Raw genomic sequence first — 18,279 nt, 5'->3', positions numbered from 1 at the left:
TGTCTTTTTGTGGCGTATAATTATAATTAGTAAAATGTATAGATGTCTCCCCCCTAGAATTATTGTACATTAGGTGAGATTCTGGCTGTAGAATTTTTTTTCTATTAAAATCTTCTAGATTGCATTCCATCCATGCATATTCTTCAGGATTTATTTTTATAGATTTTATTAGTCTTATTCCTTCATTTCCCATTACTTCTACTACATCTTCTACCTTAATTTTAAATTTTGTATTACTATTATTAGTCATTTTTCCTAAAAATCCTACGCATATTAATAAATTATTACCGTCACACATCTCTTCATATCCCTTGGTCTGTATTCCTATTTTTATGTGCTTTCCAAATTCTGCTAAATTCATTATAAAATCTGGACTAATATAAAAGATTCCTCCATTATTTGTCATGTCTACTTCCGTTAGTCCTATTATTGATTTTTTCATGTCTGACCATCTATCGTCATAAATTACTATTAAAACTTTAGTTCCTAAGTTCTTTCTAGTTAATCCTTTTAATCCTACTACTATTAATCCCATATGCATTAAACTTCTTCCAGTATTTTTTATTTGTCTTACAGCCGCTGGGTCTATTAAACTTATTGTAGTAACTTTAGTTCTTATGGCTGATAATTGTTCTTCTCTATAATGTCTATATAATTGTGTTATACTTGAGAATTGTCCTATATTGTATAAAGTTTTTGGATTTAATGGTTTTAATTGGTTTTGTTGAAAAATTTGTATAGTTTTTCCCTTTGTTAAACAAATAGTCATCAATCATTGGTATTTATATAGAGACATAGAGAAAAGAAGAGAATATAAACAAGTAGAAAAAGCCTTAAGTGCTTATTTAGAAATAATAAATTTAGAATATTATCATCACTAATAAACAATAGACTCTTACAAAGTCAGATTAACGAAGAGACAATCTCTGCTATAACGTGGGAATTACAAGGTATAAGAGAAGATATAGAAAGACTTACAACTAGTATAGAGTACCAGAAGAAAACTTGTAAAATAAAGATTCCGTTAGGGTAATAAATAAAGCTAGAAAAATAGATACATTAAAAAATCTAGAATACTTAGACTTAAGAATATACCCAGAAAAGAAATATAGAGCATTAAAAGATCATAGTATTATTATAAAGTGTAATTTCAGTAACGGAGATCATATATTACATAGTGAAGACAAACAGTTGAACACATTAGTAGATTTAGTCATAAATTTTAGTGAAAAAATACAAGAAAATAATAAAGATATTACTAGAATATTAGAAGTGGTAGAAGCATCCCAGACTAAGCAAAAGAAAACTTTCGAAAAACTAGAACAAAATCTCGATTACTTAAAAATACAAGAATTAAAATTAGAAAAGAAAGTCCAGACTCTCGTTAACAAATTTAATCTAGAAAAATTACCTACAAAGACGAAAGTAGAAAAGTTAGTTAAAATTAAACTAGAAAAATTATATCAGGAATATATCAGACTAAGTAATACTAAAGTTAAGACTACAAGAATTAATAGATATAATATCAGGATTAGAATATATATATATATATATATATATATGTAGACGAAAGTAGAAAAGTTAGTTAAAATTAAACTAGAAAAATTATATCAGGAATATATCAGACTAAGTAATACTAAAGTTAAGACTACAAGAATTAATAGATATAATATCAGAATTAGAATATATATATATATATATATATATATATATATATATATATATATATATATATATATATATATAATGGAGCTACAATTGCAGAAGAATGGTAAGTATGAATGTATTATTAGGATTCAGCTGTAATCATACAAGGATGTTCGGTATGAATATATTACCAGGATGGAGCTACAATTGTAGAAGGATGGTCAGTTAAATATCTTTCACCAAATATTATATTATGTTTATATAAGCTAAATATTACTTTTATTCATATTTATTAAATCTTGAATATTTTTTGTTATGAAACTTGTGGTTTTAATGAAGTCTGGAGCCTAAAGGGCGCAAAAATACACGATATAAACCAAAAGGGGGGCTGCCTTCCACTATATACCAAAAGGGGTATAACGTGGAAGGGCCAACGTTATACCCAAAAAAAAATTCCAATTGTCAGACCAAAACCAAAAAAAATAAAAAAATTAATAATATAACGTGGTGATGTCCACGTTATTCACCATCTTACACTTTGCATGCGTTAAAATATTTAGGGGTGGAAGGCAGTCCCCCACCCTTTTGGTAGTATTATATTTCTCTAGGCCAGCTGTTTTAAGTTTTCTTTGAACTATGATAGTATTATATTTTCATCTACTTCAAAATAATTTGTCCCTGTAATTTCCCTACCTCAGACCCTCAATAGTTTTAGGCATTTTAATTCTTTTATCGATTCTGAAAAAGATGCTTAATAATTTAGACGTTCTTGTTATAGTAATAAATGCTAAAACCGAGTGAAATGAACCTAATCAGACTGTATTTGAAATTAAGGTAGTTCAAATCTCACGGTTATAAAATAAAATACTTCATGTGTATGATCTACATAAAAGAATCAGGGTCCTATGTCCAATTTTAGGCAATCATTTAGACTTTATTTGTCCTATTATAAAAACGTTGCAAATATAGCCCTTGAGAAATTATCTTTCAAGACAATGTTAGGCTCTCGTCTAATGTTAGTTCATCTATTGCTCCAGCTAACAGACGAAACATTAAATTATGGTATAATGTTTGCAATAAGTTATAAAATATGGTATAACTGTGAGATTTGAACTACCTTAATTTCAAATACAGTCTGATTAGGTTCATTTCACTCGATTTTAGCATTTACTACTATAACACGAACGTCTAAATTATTAAGCATCTTTTTCAGAATCGATAAAAGAATTAAAATGCCTAAAACTATTGAGGGTCTGAGGTAGGGAAATTACAGGGACAAATTATTTTGAAGTAGATGGAAATATAATACTATCATAGTTCAAAGAAAACTTAAAACAGCTGACCTAGAGAAATATAATACTACCAAAACGGGGGAGGCTGCCTTCCACCCCTAAATATTTTAACGCATGCAAAGTGTAAGATGTTGTATAACGTGGACATCACCACGTTATACAAATAATTTTGTATAACGTGGATCAGTCCACGTTTTACAACAAATAATTTTGTATAACGTGGATGTATAACGTGGATCAGTACACGTTATACTATTATTTTTTTATTTTTTATTTTGTTTTGGTTTGACAATTGGAAAAAAAAATTGGGGTATAACGTTGGCCCCTCCACGTTATACCCCTTTTGGTATATAGTGGAAGGCAGCCCCCTTTTAGTTTATATCGTGTATTTTTGTGCCCTTTAGGCTCCGGACTCGTTTTAATGAGTCCTATATCTTAACACACAGTACATTTAAGTGAGTTGGAACTAATTAAACTACAGTATAAGGATACGCTATAGTTGAACTAAATAAATATTTGTTGTCTTAAATTATTCAATTTTAATTTAAAGATATAGTTAAATATACCTAAAATTAATTGGATTGGTTATCTTTTGTGAAGGTGAAAGAATATTATAGTATGCTTGCTTATTGTAGAAAGGTTGCTTATTCCCAAGATAGCCCATCTGTTGAGACTTCACTGCTGCGTATATTAACTAGGCATGGGACGTTTCAATTAAAATATATTTTTCCACATAAGTTGAATAGAGTCTTAAAATCTTACTTATCATTATAGGCAAGTAGATATATACTGATCATTCACTTGCAGGATTCAAAGAAAAAAACAATGAAAGATGCTTTCATTCATATCTGCAAAGATCTTTGAGATATATTCTCTTTAGGAGAATTATGAATAGAGAAATATAAGAAATTAATGGAGTGTCAGAAGGTGAAATACTTTAAAAATCTTGAATACTAAAACCAATGAAGATTCAAGAGGCTAACCAACTCTAGATTTCACTTGTCAAATAGTATACTGTACTTGTTATGATTAGCCGTCCCTAAAAATAATTGCATAAAAGAACAACTACTAAAGTAATTGCTAAAGATGTTGTTGGACTTAAAAAGATTTGGGCTTTTTTTGATATTCTGTAATCATTGAGAGATAGAAAAAGAGAAAAGGACCAAAATCATCCATAATGTTTGGGTTTGGATCAAAATCATACATATTCTTTTACATGGTGCACTAATAGTACATTATGTTTGCATAAGTGGTGCACTTTTAGTCACAATCTCAAATAAATTTAACGGAAAAGAACAAAAATGCCCCTGAACTTTTAGAAAAGGTATAAAAATACCCTTTATTCATCTATTTTGCTAAAACTACCCCTCAATTCAACTTTTTGGCTCATTTATTCCCCTTGACTAACGGACAACACTAATTTTTTTTTAAAAAAAAATAAATAAATTGCACATGACATTTTATTACTGAAAAATTGATTTATTCTTTTAAAAAGAAATCTGAAACCTTGGAATTTTTTTAAATTTGGAAAACTTTTTTTTAACGAGTAAAACCTTGACTAACGGATAACACTATTTTTTTTTTCTTTTCAAAATGTGAAAAATTGGATTTTTATAAAAATCTGAAAAAATTAAATTTTTTATGGAAAAACTGTGTTTAAAAAAAAAACCAGAAAACTATCTTTTTTTAAATCTAGAAGAAAATTATGGAGTATTAATTTTGCACATTTTACTTAAAAAAACAATCAGTTTTTCAGATTTAAAAATTGAATTTTCTAAAAAAAAATGGGGTTTCCACCCGTTAATTTTTTTTTTCCAAACTTAAAAAAATTCCACATGTTTTAATGAAAATCCAATTCTGTTTTTTTTTTGTTTATATATATATATATAAAAGGCTTACTACATTTGTTTTTTTTTAAAGAAATGGATGTTGAAAAATTATTTTTCCTTATTCTACAAATACCGATTTTTCAGATTTCTTTTTAAAAGAATAAATCAATTTTTCAGTAATAAAATGTCATGTGCAATTTTTTTTTATTTTTTTTTAAAAAAAATTAGTGTTGTCCGTTAGTCAAGGGGAATAAATTCTCAAAAAGTTGAATTGAGGGGTAGTTTTAGCAAAATAGATGAATAAAGGGTATTTTTATACCTTTTCTAAAAGTTCAGGGGCATTTTTGTTCTTTTCCGTTAAATTTATTTGGGATTGTGACTAAAAGTGCACCACTTATGCAAACATAATGTACTATTAGTGCACCATGTGAAAGAATATGTATGATTTTGATCCAAACCCAAACATTATGGATGATTTTGGTCCTTTTCTCGATAGAAAAAGCAGGACAGAAAGTGAAAACAGCAAGGTACAATATTCACATATAGTAGCTATTTTTTTGTCTGTGTAACTGAAAAAATAGTCACTATTATAAAATTTATACGACAGTGACTATTTCTAAAAACAGAATTAAAAAGTGATCAATGGACACTAATATACGTCTATGAGAGCATGTTCGGGTCCAAGCTAAGTTGAATGCTCACCGATAAGAATTTTTTGCCAAATGAAGGAAAATAATAGTTCTCGTTTTTCTTGCATAACTATTTTTATTTTGTAATTTCATACCGTTATTATAATCAACACTTTGATATTACTATTATCAATATTGTATAAGTTTCATCAAAATAGTTTTCGATTTGCTAGCGTTTATCAACATTTGATTACATGTTTCTTATGTAAAATATTTCCTTTATTTACTTTCGAAAAGGTATATGCCAAAAATTTAAGTTACTTTTCAGAAATACTTTGTTGTTTTCTTAAAAAAAAACAGGTAGTGTAGGCCAAAAGATGCATCATTTACCAAATCCCAAACAACAGTCAATCATTTTATGTGTTAGACTCATGCCTCACGTCAGCCATACATAGACTACTCTCATCTCATCTGGATTTTCTGTAGGCCATCTTAGACATTAATATATTGTTTTGGGGGGTCTATATCATGGAATATATGTGGTGTGTTTTTGAAAGAAACCTACTAACCAATGTTGAGATTCTATTCACTATAAAATAATACTACCTCCGTTACAATTTATATGAACTCATTTGACTGGGCACAACATTTAAGAAAGATGAAAGACTTTTGAAAGTTGTGATTCAAAATAAGTCTTGAAAATTTGTGTGGCTATAAATCATTCATAAAGTGAATTTGTTTCCAAATTAGGAAAGAGGCCATTCATTTTGACACGAACTAAAAAGGAAATAGGTTCAAATAAATTGAAACAGATGGAGTAGTATTTAAAAATAATAGTATAATAACTAACAATATGTGAAATTTGTTGCCGTTCATGAGTCATGACTAATCATTGAGAACAAATGTGTTGCATTTCTACGTCACCAAATTTCTTAAGATTTTTTAGTACACTAGCATTATCTTCTTTGGGTTTAAGTTTTATGCCTTGAGTAGTTTGGTTACCTAATTCCGGCATAAAATTTGATATTATACTTATTTATTGTTTGATTATTGGTATTAGCTAATATCGATATAAATCTTATACCAAAAATTTTGGCATTACATATGCCATGTTGGATATGAGATTATAATCTGGTGAATTCGTGATGATAATCTCAGGATTATAATATTGTAATAACCTAGTTCCAGACTAAACGACCCGGATAGTATAAAAATATCAAACAATAGCAGTGTAAAAATTGGAATCTACTTTCAATTTATTCTAATTTATATGAGACTATTTTCATTTTAATTTATTTCAAAAAGGAAAATATTTTTTACAAAAAATTTAACTCTAAACTTCATATTTTCTCCCTAATTCACACGATTGTATAGGCACACATGTCATGGTATATTTAATGCCACAAGTTCTAATATATTAAAACATCTTTTAAAAGCTTCCCTTGACATCTGTGTTGTTCTTTTTGGATTCCAAGTATAGTAATAAAATATGAAGGGTCCTCAAAAATACACACCTTGTTCTATCTAGTAGACCCAACAATCTAGAGCAAATACCAGGACCAAATGGTATAGGCCTTTGCAGCTTCTCTTTTTAGTTTAACTTCTATACGTGATAGCGTAAAAAAATATTTGTATGATCATATCACCTAAAAGAGAATTGAGATAATAATAAGTGTGGAATTTATACTCTAAAAGAATAAGAGACGACCGACTAAATCGTGTTAAATTCACAGAACCATCAGTGTATATCGGTCAAAAATGTCTAGCTATGAATTTTCCTTGTACTCCACCTATCTATCGTCTTCATTTCCTGGAAATTGTTGATTGTCTATTAGAACTTCCATTCTAAAGATGTCAAAAGAACTTAGAATAGGAAATGATTATCTGGGCCATTGAAACGTTACAAACAAGGCAAAGGTTCAACATAGGAGTTAATTGGAAAACATCACTAATTGCCCACCCAACCCAAACTAATTACGCGCCCATGCTCCCTTCCCAAACTATTTTCGCTTCTGCCCAACCCAACCCAACCCAAACTAATTACCCGACGTGCCCCCTCGCCCAAACCCCTTCCTCCATGATATCATCCCATTATATTTATATGTCATGATGGTATCATGCAGGACTAAGAGAAGAACTGAAGCAGTTCTCCATGATATTATCTCAGTATATTTATATACCATGATGATATCATGGTCCTGAAGAGTGTCTCATTGAAGCAGTCCTCCATGATACCATCACAATGTACGTATATAAGATGATTGCGATTATCACAGCTGTTCTTTTCGAGAAAAGTGTCTTTCTGAATAAATGAACATGATCATCCATAATACCACCTCAGTATATTTATATATCATGATAGTATCATGGAGGACTAAGAGAAGGAATGAAGCAGTCTTTGATAATACCATCTCAGTATATTTTTATACCATGTTGGTATCATAATTTGGAGACATCTCGGATAAATAGTTTTAATTTTTTCTGGGGTATGAAAATAATAGAGGTACAGGCGGGTAATTATTGATTTAAGGGGGCACGGACGTTCTTTCCCCGGAGTTAATTAGTTTGGATAATTTAAAATCACATTGCAGTCCCTTCGTCGTTCATGAACAATTCGACTCTGTTGAAAGTTGAAACAAATTATATTTTTAAGTATCAACATTTTACCTAAACAGAAAAAGGAAGAAAGAAAGGAAGAAGAAGCCTATTAAAGAAACAAATTGTCCAAGGTACTACTTTTACTAAAGTTTGAAGGGTTAAATTATTTGGTTCTTACCAATTCACACCTCGAGTACCATAAGTAGTCAAATGAACTATAGATATTTTGGTCGTTTGTGGTAAAAGATCAACTAAGCTTATACATCAAACTTGTGTTTATATACACTTCTTTATAGGTACAGCAACTATCAGAATAACACCAGAGCATATAACAAGGACAAAAGAACTTCATTAGAGGTGCTGGACATCATGCATCATTATAAAAGAAGAAGAAAGAGAGAAGAAAGTTATCACTTATCTGTATGGTATGTGGAAAAAAACCCATAAAAGTAAATATCTAACGAGATTGACTCATTGTAGAGAATGAAGAAATAAATAAAAAAGGAAGAAAAAAAAAAACCGAGCAGCAACATGCAATTCTTCTCTTGAGAAAAAATAATGTACATGGAAGTGCCAGTTGCATTATTATGTACCAGTAATCTCCCTATCCATTTTCATTCTCTTTGAATTTTGAACCTCTGGCAAGCTACCAACCCTCTGTTGGGTGGATGTATCATGCATATATGCACAGTTTGCGCCGTGCCGGCAACCCCTTGAACTATTAAAATAGATGCAAGGCTTCATTATCTTAGGTTTCGAATCTCTTGAATTATAGCTACTTTGTGATTCTTGAACTGAACCTAATTGTTGGTTGTTTCGGTTGTTGCTATATTGTGGTGGCAATGAATTTTGTGATTCTTGGACTGAACCTAGTTGTGGGTTGTTTCGGTTGTTGCTATATTGTGGTGGCAATGAATTTTGTGATTCTTGAACTGAACCTAATTGTTGGTTATTCCGGTTGTTGCTATATTGTGGTGGCAATGAATTTTGTGATTCTTGAACTGAACCTAATTGTTGGTTGTTCCGGTTGTTGCTATATTGCGGCAATGTTTCTTGCCTTTCTCCTCCGTGTTGCTGAATGAGAGACTTGTAATAGTTGATGTCCCTAGCTACAGGTGCAGGCATAGAGGAAGAAGGTGTTGACACAGTTGTTACTGGAGATGGTAAAGGAGTTGATACAGCCTCAGGTACACGAGGCCTCAAACTTGGAACGGGTCCTATCCTACTTGGACCAGAGTGGTAGGGCCCATTAGAAGCACCTGCCACCGAGGGCATAACTAGTTCTGTTCTACTGACTTGAACTGGTGGAGGATCTGTTCTACCTGTGTGAACGAAAGGTGGAGTAGTAATACTTGATGCCTGAGGCCTCGGGTTGGGCACGTTACTTGCAATAGACATGCTTTGGGTACTCATAGCTGGCACGCTATGGGAGCTAGTGCCTACTCCTTGGTGTGTAACCAATTGCCCAACAATTTTTGGGTCACTCAAAATTTTTATGAGCAATTCATGGTCAATCAGATTTGCTTGGCCGTTGTCTGCCATGAGTGCAGTTAAAGCAGCCTGAGCTGCTGCTACAACATCAGGCTCCACACCAGGAACTACTCCAGATGATGAGTTTCGGTGAACTGGAAGATTATTTCCGGCACTTCTATTGGACAAGGGAACTCCAGACTGCATTACCTGCGCCGCTGAGCTGACTGCATTAGTAGGTATAGCACTGCCAAATGATGGATCTGCTACTTCCTCCTCTTCAACAGGAGTTATGGGTATAACAGGTGTGTGCTGATCATTATGAAGAGTCTCTTCTCCAGGAACCATTGAAGGACTGCATGGAAATAAAAAGAAAACAATTTTAAGAGAAGTAACATCCAGAATAAATGGAGATCAATTGGAAAAAAGAAAAAAAACAGCAAATTTGCTATTAGACGAAAGAAACGAAAGTAAAAAAAATCCCACAAGATTCAAGTATCATACTTTGGAGGAATGGAAGATTCACGTGGATAAATTGCTTCAAGCACTCTCATCTCACGTTGTTTCTGAACCTCCATGTCATTGCTTTCTTCACCCGCAACCACTCGCCATTTTATATCCAACACAAACTGTTAAAAATCGACGAAGGGCGGTGTTAGCAGTTACTACACTCATGCTATTATTATCTGCTGCATGGTAGCACGCTTTAGGGTCAGCAAATGAACATTTCCTCCACCATTTTTGGGGGCACTTCATGTGTGCAAATATATGAGAGAAAAACACGAAAAGATATGCCAAGATATCGCTCAAAATAAGAATGCATGCTTCAAAATTTGACACTGCATCGATAAAAAAGAATCTGACAAGGCATGCATAACTAGCTCCCCCCACCCCAACCCCCACCCCTCGCACACACAAATAATTCTTAAGTGAACCTATCAATTCCAGCATATATTACTCTATCAACAGGTGATGTTTATGTGGCCCCAACATTTGAATCATCGGGAAACAAGATGGAACTTCAAATAAAACACATGAACATCATATGCCAGTAGACTATCAACTGTTCATTTCAATTTCTGCACTGCGCTTCTTGTTAATCAACATAGTTTTAGGGACCCAGCAGGTTCTAACTCAAAATAGCTCCCCTATTTTCTCCCTGACCTCAAAATCTAATAAACAATCTCAGATGTATTGTGGAATGTGCGTTTAGACAATATTTGTGCTGCCCTTTGTTTTGACAGGTACCACTCGACAAAAGGTTTTAGAACAATGGTCTTATTACATCGATTCTTCTCTCTCCCCTCAGCATCTCTTTATGTACCTTTGATCAGGATTCAAAGAGAGATGCTCTCAGGAACAAGAGGTTGACATGTGATTTTGTTTGAGAGGAACCAGTAAGAGAAGACCATTGATACTCGTAAATGGTTAGCAGGTCTAAGGAGGAATGTCGTTTTAATGTGCATATGACTTCGTTATGATTTCCTTCCTATGAAAGTAACAGTATATTATTTGCTTTATCCATATGCCAAAGGATGATTCATAGCCTTAGTCAAAGTGAGTAAATACAACAACTGCCACTACGACGCCCCAATACCAAGCTAGTTCGAGTCAGGCCGACTATATTAATCCTTGATAGCATAAAAGCAAAATGAAAAAATCTAACCTTATCCAAGTTGTGTTTACCGATCTGGAAAAGAATTATCCAAGTTGTATATTGGAATCTGTATCCAAGTATTAACTCATTTATTCCAATTGGTTCAACAGGTGGGAACACATCTATTTGAATTCTGGTAGATCCTCGGGTTGAAGATACCTTTTCCTAGATTCATCCCCTCTTATATATTACTCCTTCAATTCCAATTTGTTTGGCTTTCCTTTTTTGTCTGTTAAAAAAAGATTGCTACCTTCCTAAATTTAAAACCACCTGCTATTTATATTTCATTTTTCCCTTAATGAGATGCAAGGTAAGGTAAGGCTGCGTACAATAGACCCTTGTGGTCCGGCCCTTCCCTGGACCCCGCGCATAGCGGGAGCTTAGTGCACCGGGCTGCCCTTTTCCCTTAATGAGATGCTTTTTTAGAAGCTGCATGATTTGTTGTGAATCCTATTAGAAGGTTAACCTTTGGCATTTTTTGCATATTTAGCTTACTGTAAAATGGCACCAACAACTTGGGACAGGGTAAATTGCTCACTGCATGATAGCACACATCCAATGTCTCTTATAAAGTAACGAGAAAAGAAGAGAAGAAAAGAGAGCTCTTATTCAATTGCATAGGTAAACATCATATAAGAAGGCTCCTTAAAAAAGAATTTAGACAACTATGACATTAATACAAATGTCAACTACATACAACAACAACATACCCAGTGTAATCCCACAAGTGGGGTAAAATGTCAACTACATCAAAAAAGAAAATTTGAACGACATGAATTTAGGAGAGTTTAGACCGAAGAAACTATCCTAATTATTTGAATTTCTGATTATCAGATAATCATTTAGAAAGATATATTCTATTGTGCTGCTCTAAATCTTTTGACTTTGACAGATGTTTTGTCTCTCTTAAAACTTGAATAATATTATAATAGGAAGACAGATAATCTTAAATCTTCTATTGAAGTACTTTGTTGCATACATCTCCAGATGCCTTAGAGCTGGAAGCTATGAAGTCCAAGCTGATACTCTGGCACGTATTTTATCTCCCTTTTTTTCCTTTCCGAAAAGGTAAGTAACTCTAGCAAGTATTTTATCTTCATCAACCAGTGTCTATTTCTTACAGTTCTATTCAATATTATATCTGTTCCAGAGTCTTTGATGAATGGCCAGCTCCAATTATCGCAATGATATTAACTGGGTATATTCTGTCAAAAAATAGACTTCGCAAGAGTTTTCCTTAATAAATATAGGGTTTTTTTAAAGACAAAGGGAATATGGTTTTGGCTCAGTATAGCTTCTCTACTCATAGACTTTGCGAGAGCTAATAGAATTCTCCTAGTCTGTTAATTCATCTAACTATCTGGAAATTTCAATATTATGGCCTACAGATTTAAAAGAAGCAAGCAAAGAATCCTTTAGGTCCTATATGCCATATTTTTAATAGGTTGCTTTTAAAATAGAAAGCCTTCTCTTCATTTGTATTCTGTTCTCTATATTGAAACGATAGTAAACACAACTCAGCCATTCAGCTTTTTGATATGTAGGATTAGCTTAGTAGAAAGTAAAGTACCTCATTTTTCTTTTAACCAACTAATATGACCCCAATCCAAAATAGCTGCGATATACTATATGTTCTTTTTTCCCCTTGATCAGTAGACTATGTGCTCATTTTTAGACATGATAAGAAGTCAAACTGGACAGGGCAATACACTGAGCATTTTGTTAATTTATTTTCATGAGGGGAGAGTCTAACTATTTATCATAATCACAAACACACTAAATAGTGCTAACAAATCAAGTAATACCTGAAAAAATTATAAAAAAAAGTACAACTTACAGAGGGAGGACGACGCCATTTGATTACAGGGATTTGAGCTACCTTATTCTTCGAGGGGCTTGCAGGCTGTGCGCCCTCGAAGCCTGGAGGTAAATTATCATCAGACACCAAAACACCAGCGTGCAAAGGCAATGATATCCTTGCTTGGAGATGATCTTGAGCTCCTATTGCAACTTGGGAAGGAGAATCTTCAGACAGGAAAAGTTTTACCTGTTAAAAAAAAAGAACTATTCAATTACTAAGAAAAGCATTCTTATTTGGCAGCATCAATCAATCAACACGTATATATCCTATTCAGAGAAAAAGATTTGATAAAAATTTGTACCAAAATACATCATTCATCAAAACTTGTCATACAGATATTCGTATTGATCAATGAAAATCACTGTCAGCTTTAAATATATATTATGAACTAGTTTATCCCACATAAGAGAAATATACCACAGAAGACCTATGGTGAGAACATCACCTAGCAAGAAAGTGCATACTATCCTGTTTTTAGAACCCACATCATTCTGGCATCTAGAACTAAAGAACTGGCTTTTTTAAGTGATCTACAGAACCTCACTCAAATCAGCCACCGAATTGAAGTAGTCACACGCCAACTTCATCCAGTGATTCAATCTTCAATATCAAGAGTAAGGATGCAACTTCTTTGTTACCCCTGCACAGAAGAATCTCTGATTTCTCCCTACTACTATCTCAAACAAGATATGTGAAATCCACTACCTCCCTTTCCCAACTCCTCCCCCCAACACCACCACAAAACCAAACAGAAAAGCAAAAGAAATAACAAGAATAAAATGAAAAGGATTGAAGGAAAGAAGAAAGTCCCTGCTAACCAAAGAGATGGGCAAACAGATCAAAAACAATACCAGAAAAGCACTTTTTGGATAATTATATTACGAGGCCATTTGTTTAGCTAATTGAAAGTAGTTAATAAGTAATAAGTGCTGAAAACCACTTCTTGGTGTTAAAACTGATTTTATAAATAAAACTTACATGTAGAAGCGCTGAAAATGATAATAACCAGTCGATGCGTGGTAAGAAAGTGCTGATAAGAAGATTTTCTGTCAAATTGACTAATATGTCCTTAAAGTTTATTCATACAAATTATAAATTAAAACGCATATGTACAAGAAGAGGAACGAAAAAAGAAAATGGAATGGAGAGGGAGTTGTATTATGGGAATAGGATTTTCAGAATTAATAAAAATATTATTAGAGATAGAATAGTAAAATACTTGGTAAAACTAAAAGAGTTTATAAGCTGAAAATCCATTTGGCCAAGTTTAGCTTATAAGCACTTTTTTTGTTTACCAAATGCGTAAACAAGTCAAAAAGTGCTTATAAGCAAATTTAACCAGCTTATAAGCTTGCAAAAACACCCTCTACCATATTAACAAAGCAAAATCTCAATAAAATAGAAAATCTAGGACAAACTTAAAGGAGGCAAGGTAACTTCACTAGAAGCGACACAAGTATTCCATGGTCTCAAAGATCATTAACAGAAACATTATTTGCAAAAACTTGTTGCAGTATAGTTTGGGGACTAATTTTTTTAGTATCACATGATTTCTACCTAATATACATCATGTTTGGTGGACTAATCGCTATCATATCAATATAAGCTTCTATTACTCTTCTCAGGTGGGTGCTAAATTGGGTCTGCCCAACCAAGCTTGTCATTGGCATTTGTTAGCACCTTCCCCTCGCCCCTTACCCCCCTATGCTTCTTCTACCCCCTTTTCCTTGACTTATATTCAATGTGAGACCTTTACATTGTAAAGCAAAAAGACTAGATGATCATGTAGTTAATTTAACTGGACCTTTTGTTTTTCTTCTTCTTCACATATAACAAATATACCCAAAGTACCCAACATGATTTCTCTGCATGACTTCTGATACCATAACTCAAACCACAGGTAGACCATTATTCATCATTCCTCACCACGACAGCCTCTAACCCACCTGCACACTGATGCACATGCTTTTTGGCCACTTGAAAGTAGAATAGTTAAAACCCTATCTTTCACTGCAAAACATCATTGAAACATGACTGGACTAATGCAAAACTCTTGTTCATGTACTGTTCTCTCTATCTGCCTTCATATGTCAATCTTATTGCTATTAACTTAACATACTTCGATCCCTGCCTAGAATATATTTATCAAAAACTTTTTATCTATAACATCTGGAAGGAAAAAAAAAAAAAAGGGCAATCTTTTTGGGGGAAAAAGATGATTTTCTAAAGCTCTTTTTCAAAGAAAGAAGAGATATCCTTAAGTTCTGTTATTATCAGGTGTAAATTCAAGCAGCAAGAACCTTTGAGAAGGAACATTTTCCACATAGCGAAGGAATATTTTCCACATAGCTTTTAAGATATAACAACAACTATGCCTCAACCACAAAACTAGCTAGGGTCAGCTATATGTATCCTCGTGATGCATTCACTCAATCTGGACCTATTTAGTTCGAATACTCAATACTTTATCTTTTAAGACATGTTAGGAATTATCTAGAGGTTCTCTACCTTTCCTAGTGATAGTAATTTTTAAGTGCAGATTATAAAAAATTGTCAACATTCTCAAGGAGAATTAGCTAAGAATTTTATTGTATCTGTCTAAACCTTGGTGGACAAGGTGAGCACAAGCTGGCCAACACCACCATTAACCAATTAAAAAAGGAAGATGATGATGAAGAAATTTGGGAATCTGTTCATCTGTATCCTCTTCTTCTTTTTCAATAAGCTTGTGCCTTGTGCTGGTTTCTTTTGTTTATTTTTCATTCTTTATTGTATAAATGAGCCTTGTGCTGATTTCTCTCATTACGTTCTCTGGAGGCTAGCTTCACAAAAAGTCTATGCATATGGTAGCAAAGCAGAATAAACTCACAAAGTATAATTTCACTTAAATTTGAAACCTGCGTCTACCTTTTCTCTTCTTCCTCTTTTTTTCGACGAGTATACTTGAGAAAGTTCAATCAACACATAACTGATTCTTTGGTTTCAAATTTATTGAATCATTTAGCTTTCTCTTTCTGCTAACATTAGTGCTCCACCGATCAATCAATGAATATATCAATCAATTACCCCTCAATCCCAAAATGCATGTCCAAACACAACTTCAAGTTCCAAAAATCACAACTTCAACGACTCAAATTTTCAAGTTTCAAGTTCAAAATCCATGGACAAACGGGATTAGTCTGGCTGTCAAAACGTTAGCAATAGCTTTCAGTTTGCAGAATTAATAAATTCTGGCAATGTCTTAAACATAAGACATCTGAAACAAGTATTAAGAAAGTAACACCTTGCCATTCCTTCTACCATTCAAAAGTGAACTGAATTCAACTTAACTAGCAATGATAAAACTCGAAACTTGGATTAAGAAGGTAAATACAGAAACAAAAACAACTACTCCTCATTCCCAAACAAAGTTGGAATGGACTATACGAATCGTCAAAATCCATTCCAATTTTTGACCCTTTTCCAATCCAATCTTGGGTTAAAAAGATAGCTCTTTTATATCACAACAAGCAAATTGTTTATCAACAATTCCAGTACATCGGTTTCCAATTCTGCTTTTTTTTTTTTTTATTCAATACTGTGATTGGACAGATAATTAAAGCAGAAACGAGGCAAATTAACATAATGCCATTCATTATACCATGCAAAAGTGAACTGAATTCAACTTAACTAGCAATGATAAAACTCGAAACTTGGATTAAAAAGGTAAATACAGTAATAAAAACAACTACTCCTCATTCCCAAACTAAGTTGGAGTCGACTATATGAATCGTAAAAATCCATTCCGATTTTCGGCCCATTTCAATCCAATCTTGGGTTAAAAAGATATCTATTTTATATCACAACAAGCAAATTGAGCGCTATCAACACTTTGAGTTCATTAGTTTCCAATTCTCTTTTTTTTTGGGGGTTATTCAATACTGTGATTGGACAGATAATTACAGCAGAAATGAAGAAAATTAACCCAATGCCATTCATTATACCATTCAAAAGTGAACTGAATTCAACTTAACTAGCAATGATAAAACTTAAACATTGAAAATTAAAAGGCAAATACAGTAAAAGAACAACTAATCCTCATTCCCAGACTAAGTTAGAGTGGACAAATGAATCGTTAAAATCCATTCCGATTTTATTTTATCACTTAACTAACAATGATAAAACTTGATTATTGGGATTAAAAGGTAAATACAGTAATAAAAACAACTAGTCCTTATTCCCAAACTAAGTTGGAGTCAACTATACGAATCGTAAAAATCCATTCCGATTTTCGACCCATTTCAATCCAATCTTGAGTTAAAAAGATAGCTCTTTTATATCACAACAAGCAAATTGAGCAATATCAACACTTTGAGTTCACTAGTTTCCAGTTCTCTTTTTTTGGGGTTATTCAATACTGTGATTGGACAGATAATTACAGTAAAAATGATGAAAATTACTGTATTAAAAAAGGTAAAATACAGTAATAAAAACAACTACTCCTCATTTCATTCCAATCTTGGATTAAAAAGGTAACTCTTTTATATCACAACAATCAAATTAAGCAATAACAAAACTTTAACTTCATTATTTTCCAATTTTCTTTTTTTGGGGTTATTTAATTCTGGTAATTAACAAATAATTACAGTAAAAATGATGAAAATTACAGATCTTCATTTAAAAAAAAAAAAAAATTACCTGACAAAGATTAACATCTGAAGCCCAAGTAACCTTTTTTGATTTCTTCTGTCCTCGCATATTTACAAAATGCAAAATTAATTTCAATTCGATTTAAATTCTTAAAATACAAAATCTTAAATAAAATCGATGAACACTGATTTTATTTATCAAAAAAAAAAAAAAAACCCTAATAAAATGTGCTAATTTTGACCCGATTGCGACCCGATTGTGAAAAAGGTTATCTTTTTTTTGGTGGAGCAGAGATCAAAGGTAACCCTAAATAAGAACCCTAATTTCTCTGATCTTTTTTTTTCCTGCGCCACCTTTTTATTTTTCTATTTTTGCTAAAAATATGAACTGCTGTTCACTAAACTGTTATATCACTGGAAATTAAGTGTATTCATTTTCTCTTTTTTTTTAAAAAAACACATTTGTTGTGTCATCATTATTACTCACCTCTTTTTAATAGGGTTGGGTCAAAAATATCCCTCTTGGAATTAAAAATTTTAAATATATCTTTATCTTAATGGAAATTTTCATTTTTTTTAAAATAATTTGATTTTATTTTTAAACTCGCTCTATTTAAATCCGATCTAACTATTTTAAAAAACTCATATATGATCAATTTGTTCATGAG

At 32.4% G+C, this 18,279-nt stretch overlaps 1 protein-coding gene across 1 annotated transcript; it reads right to left on the bottom strand.

Moving 5' to 3' along the window:
- Positions 1 to 8,392: 8,392 nt before the first annotated feature.
- LOC132604151 (zinc finger CCCH domain-containing protein 6) lies at positions 8,393 to 18,050 on the bottom strand. The gene is made up of 4 exons (XM_060317510.1): positions 17,661 to 18,050; positions 12,960 to 13,169; positions 9,970 to 10,094; positions 8,393 to 9,820 (listed from the first exon to the last, which is right to left on the bottom strand). Exons 1-4 carry the CDS (start codon positions 17,718 to 17,720, stop codon positions 8,581 to 8,583), a joined length of 1,635 nt encoding a protein of 544 aa, XP_060173493.1. The 5' UTR covers positions 17,721 to 18,050; the 3' UTR covers positions 8,393 to 8,580.
- Positions 18,051 to 18,279: the final 229 nt, after the last annotated feature.

The sequence above is a fragment of the Lycium barbarum genome, chromosome 7 (genome assembly GCF_019175385.1).
Source record: "Lycium barbarum isolate Lr01 chromosome 7, ASM1917538v2, whole genome shotgun sequence".
Taxonomy (NCBI): Eukaryota; Viridiplantae; Streptophyta; class Magnoliopsida; order Solanales; family Solanaceae; genus Lycium; species Lycium barbarum.
This window is presented reverse-complemented; position numbering and strand designations above follow the sequence as displayed.

Excerpts from the sequence above, each read along its gene's own strand:
- LOC132604151 (XM_060317510.1), bottom strand. The coding sequence starts at position 17,720 with ATGCGAGGACAGAAGAAATCAAAAAAGGTTACTTGGGCTTCAGATGTT. Across the intron at positions 13,170-17,660 it reads CAGATGTTAATCTTTGTCAG|GTAAAACTTTTCCTGTCTGA; the intron begins GTAATTTTTTTT and ends TTTTTTTAACAG. Across the intron at positions 10,095-12,959 it reads AATGGCGTCGTCCTCCCTCT|TTTGTGTTGGATATAAAATG; the intron begins GTAAGTTGTACT and ends GATTTTTAACAG.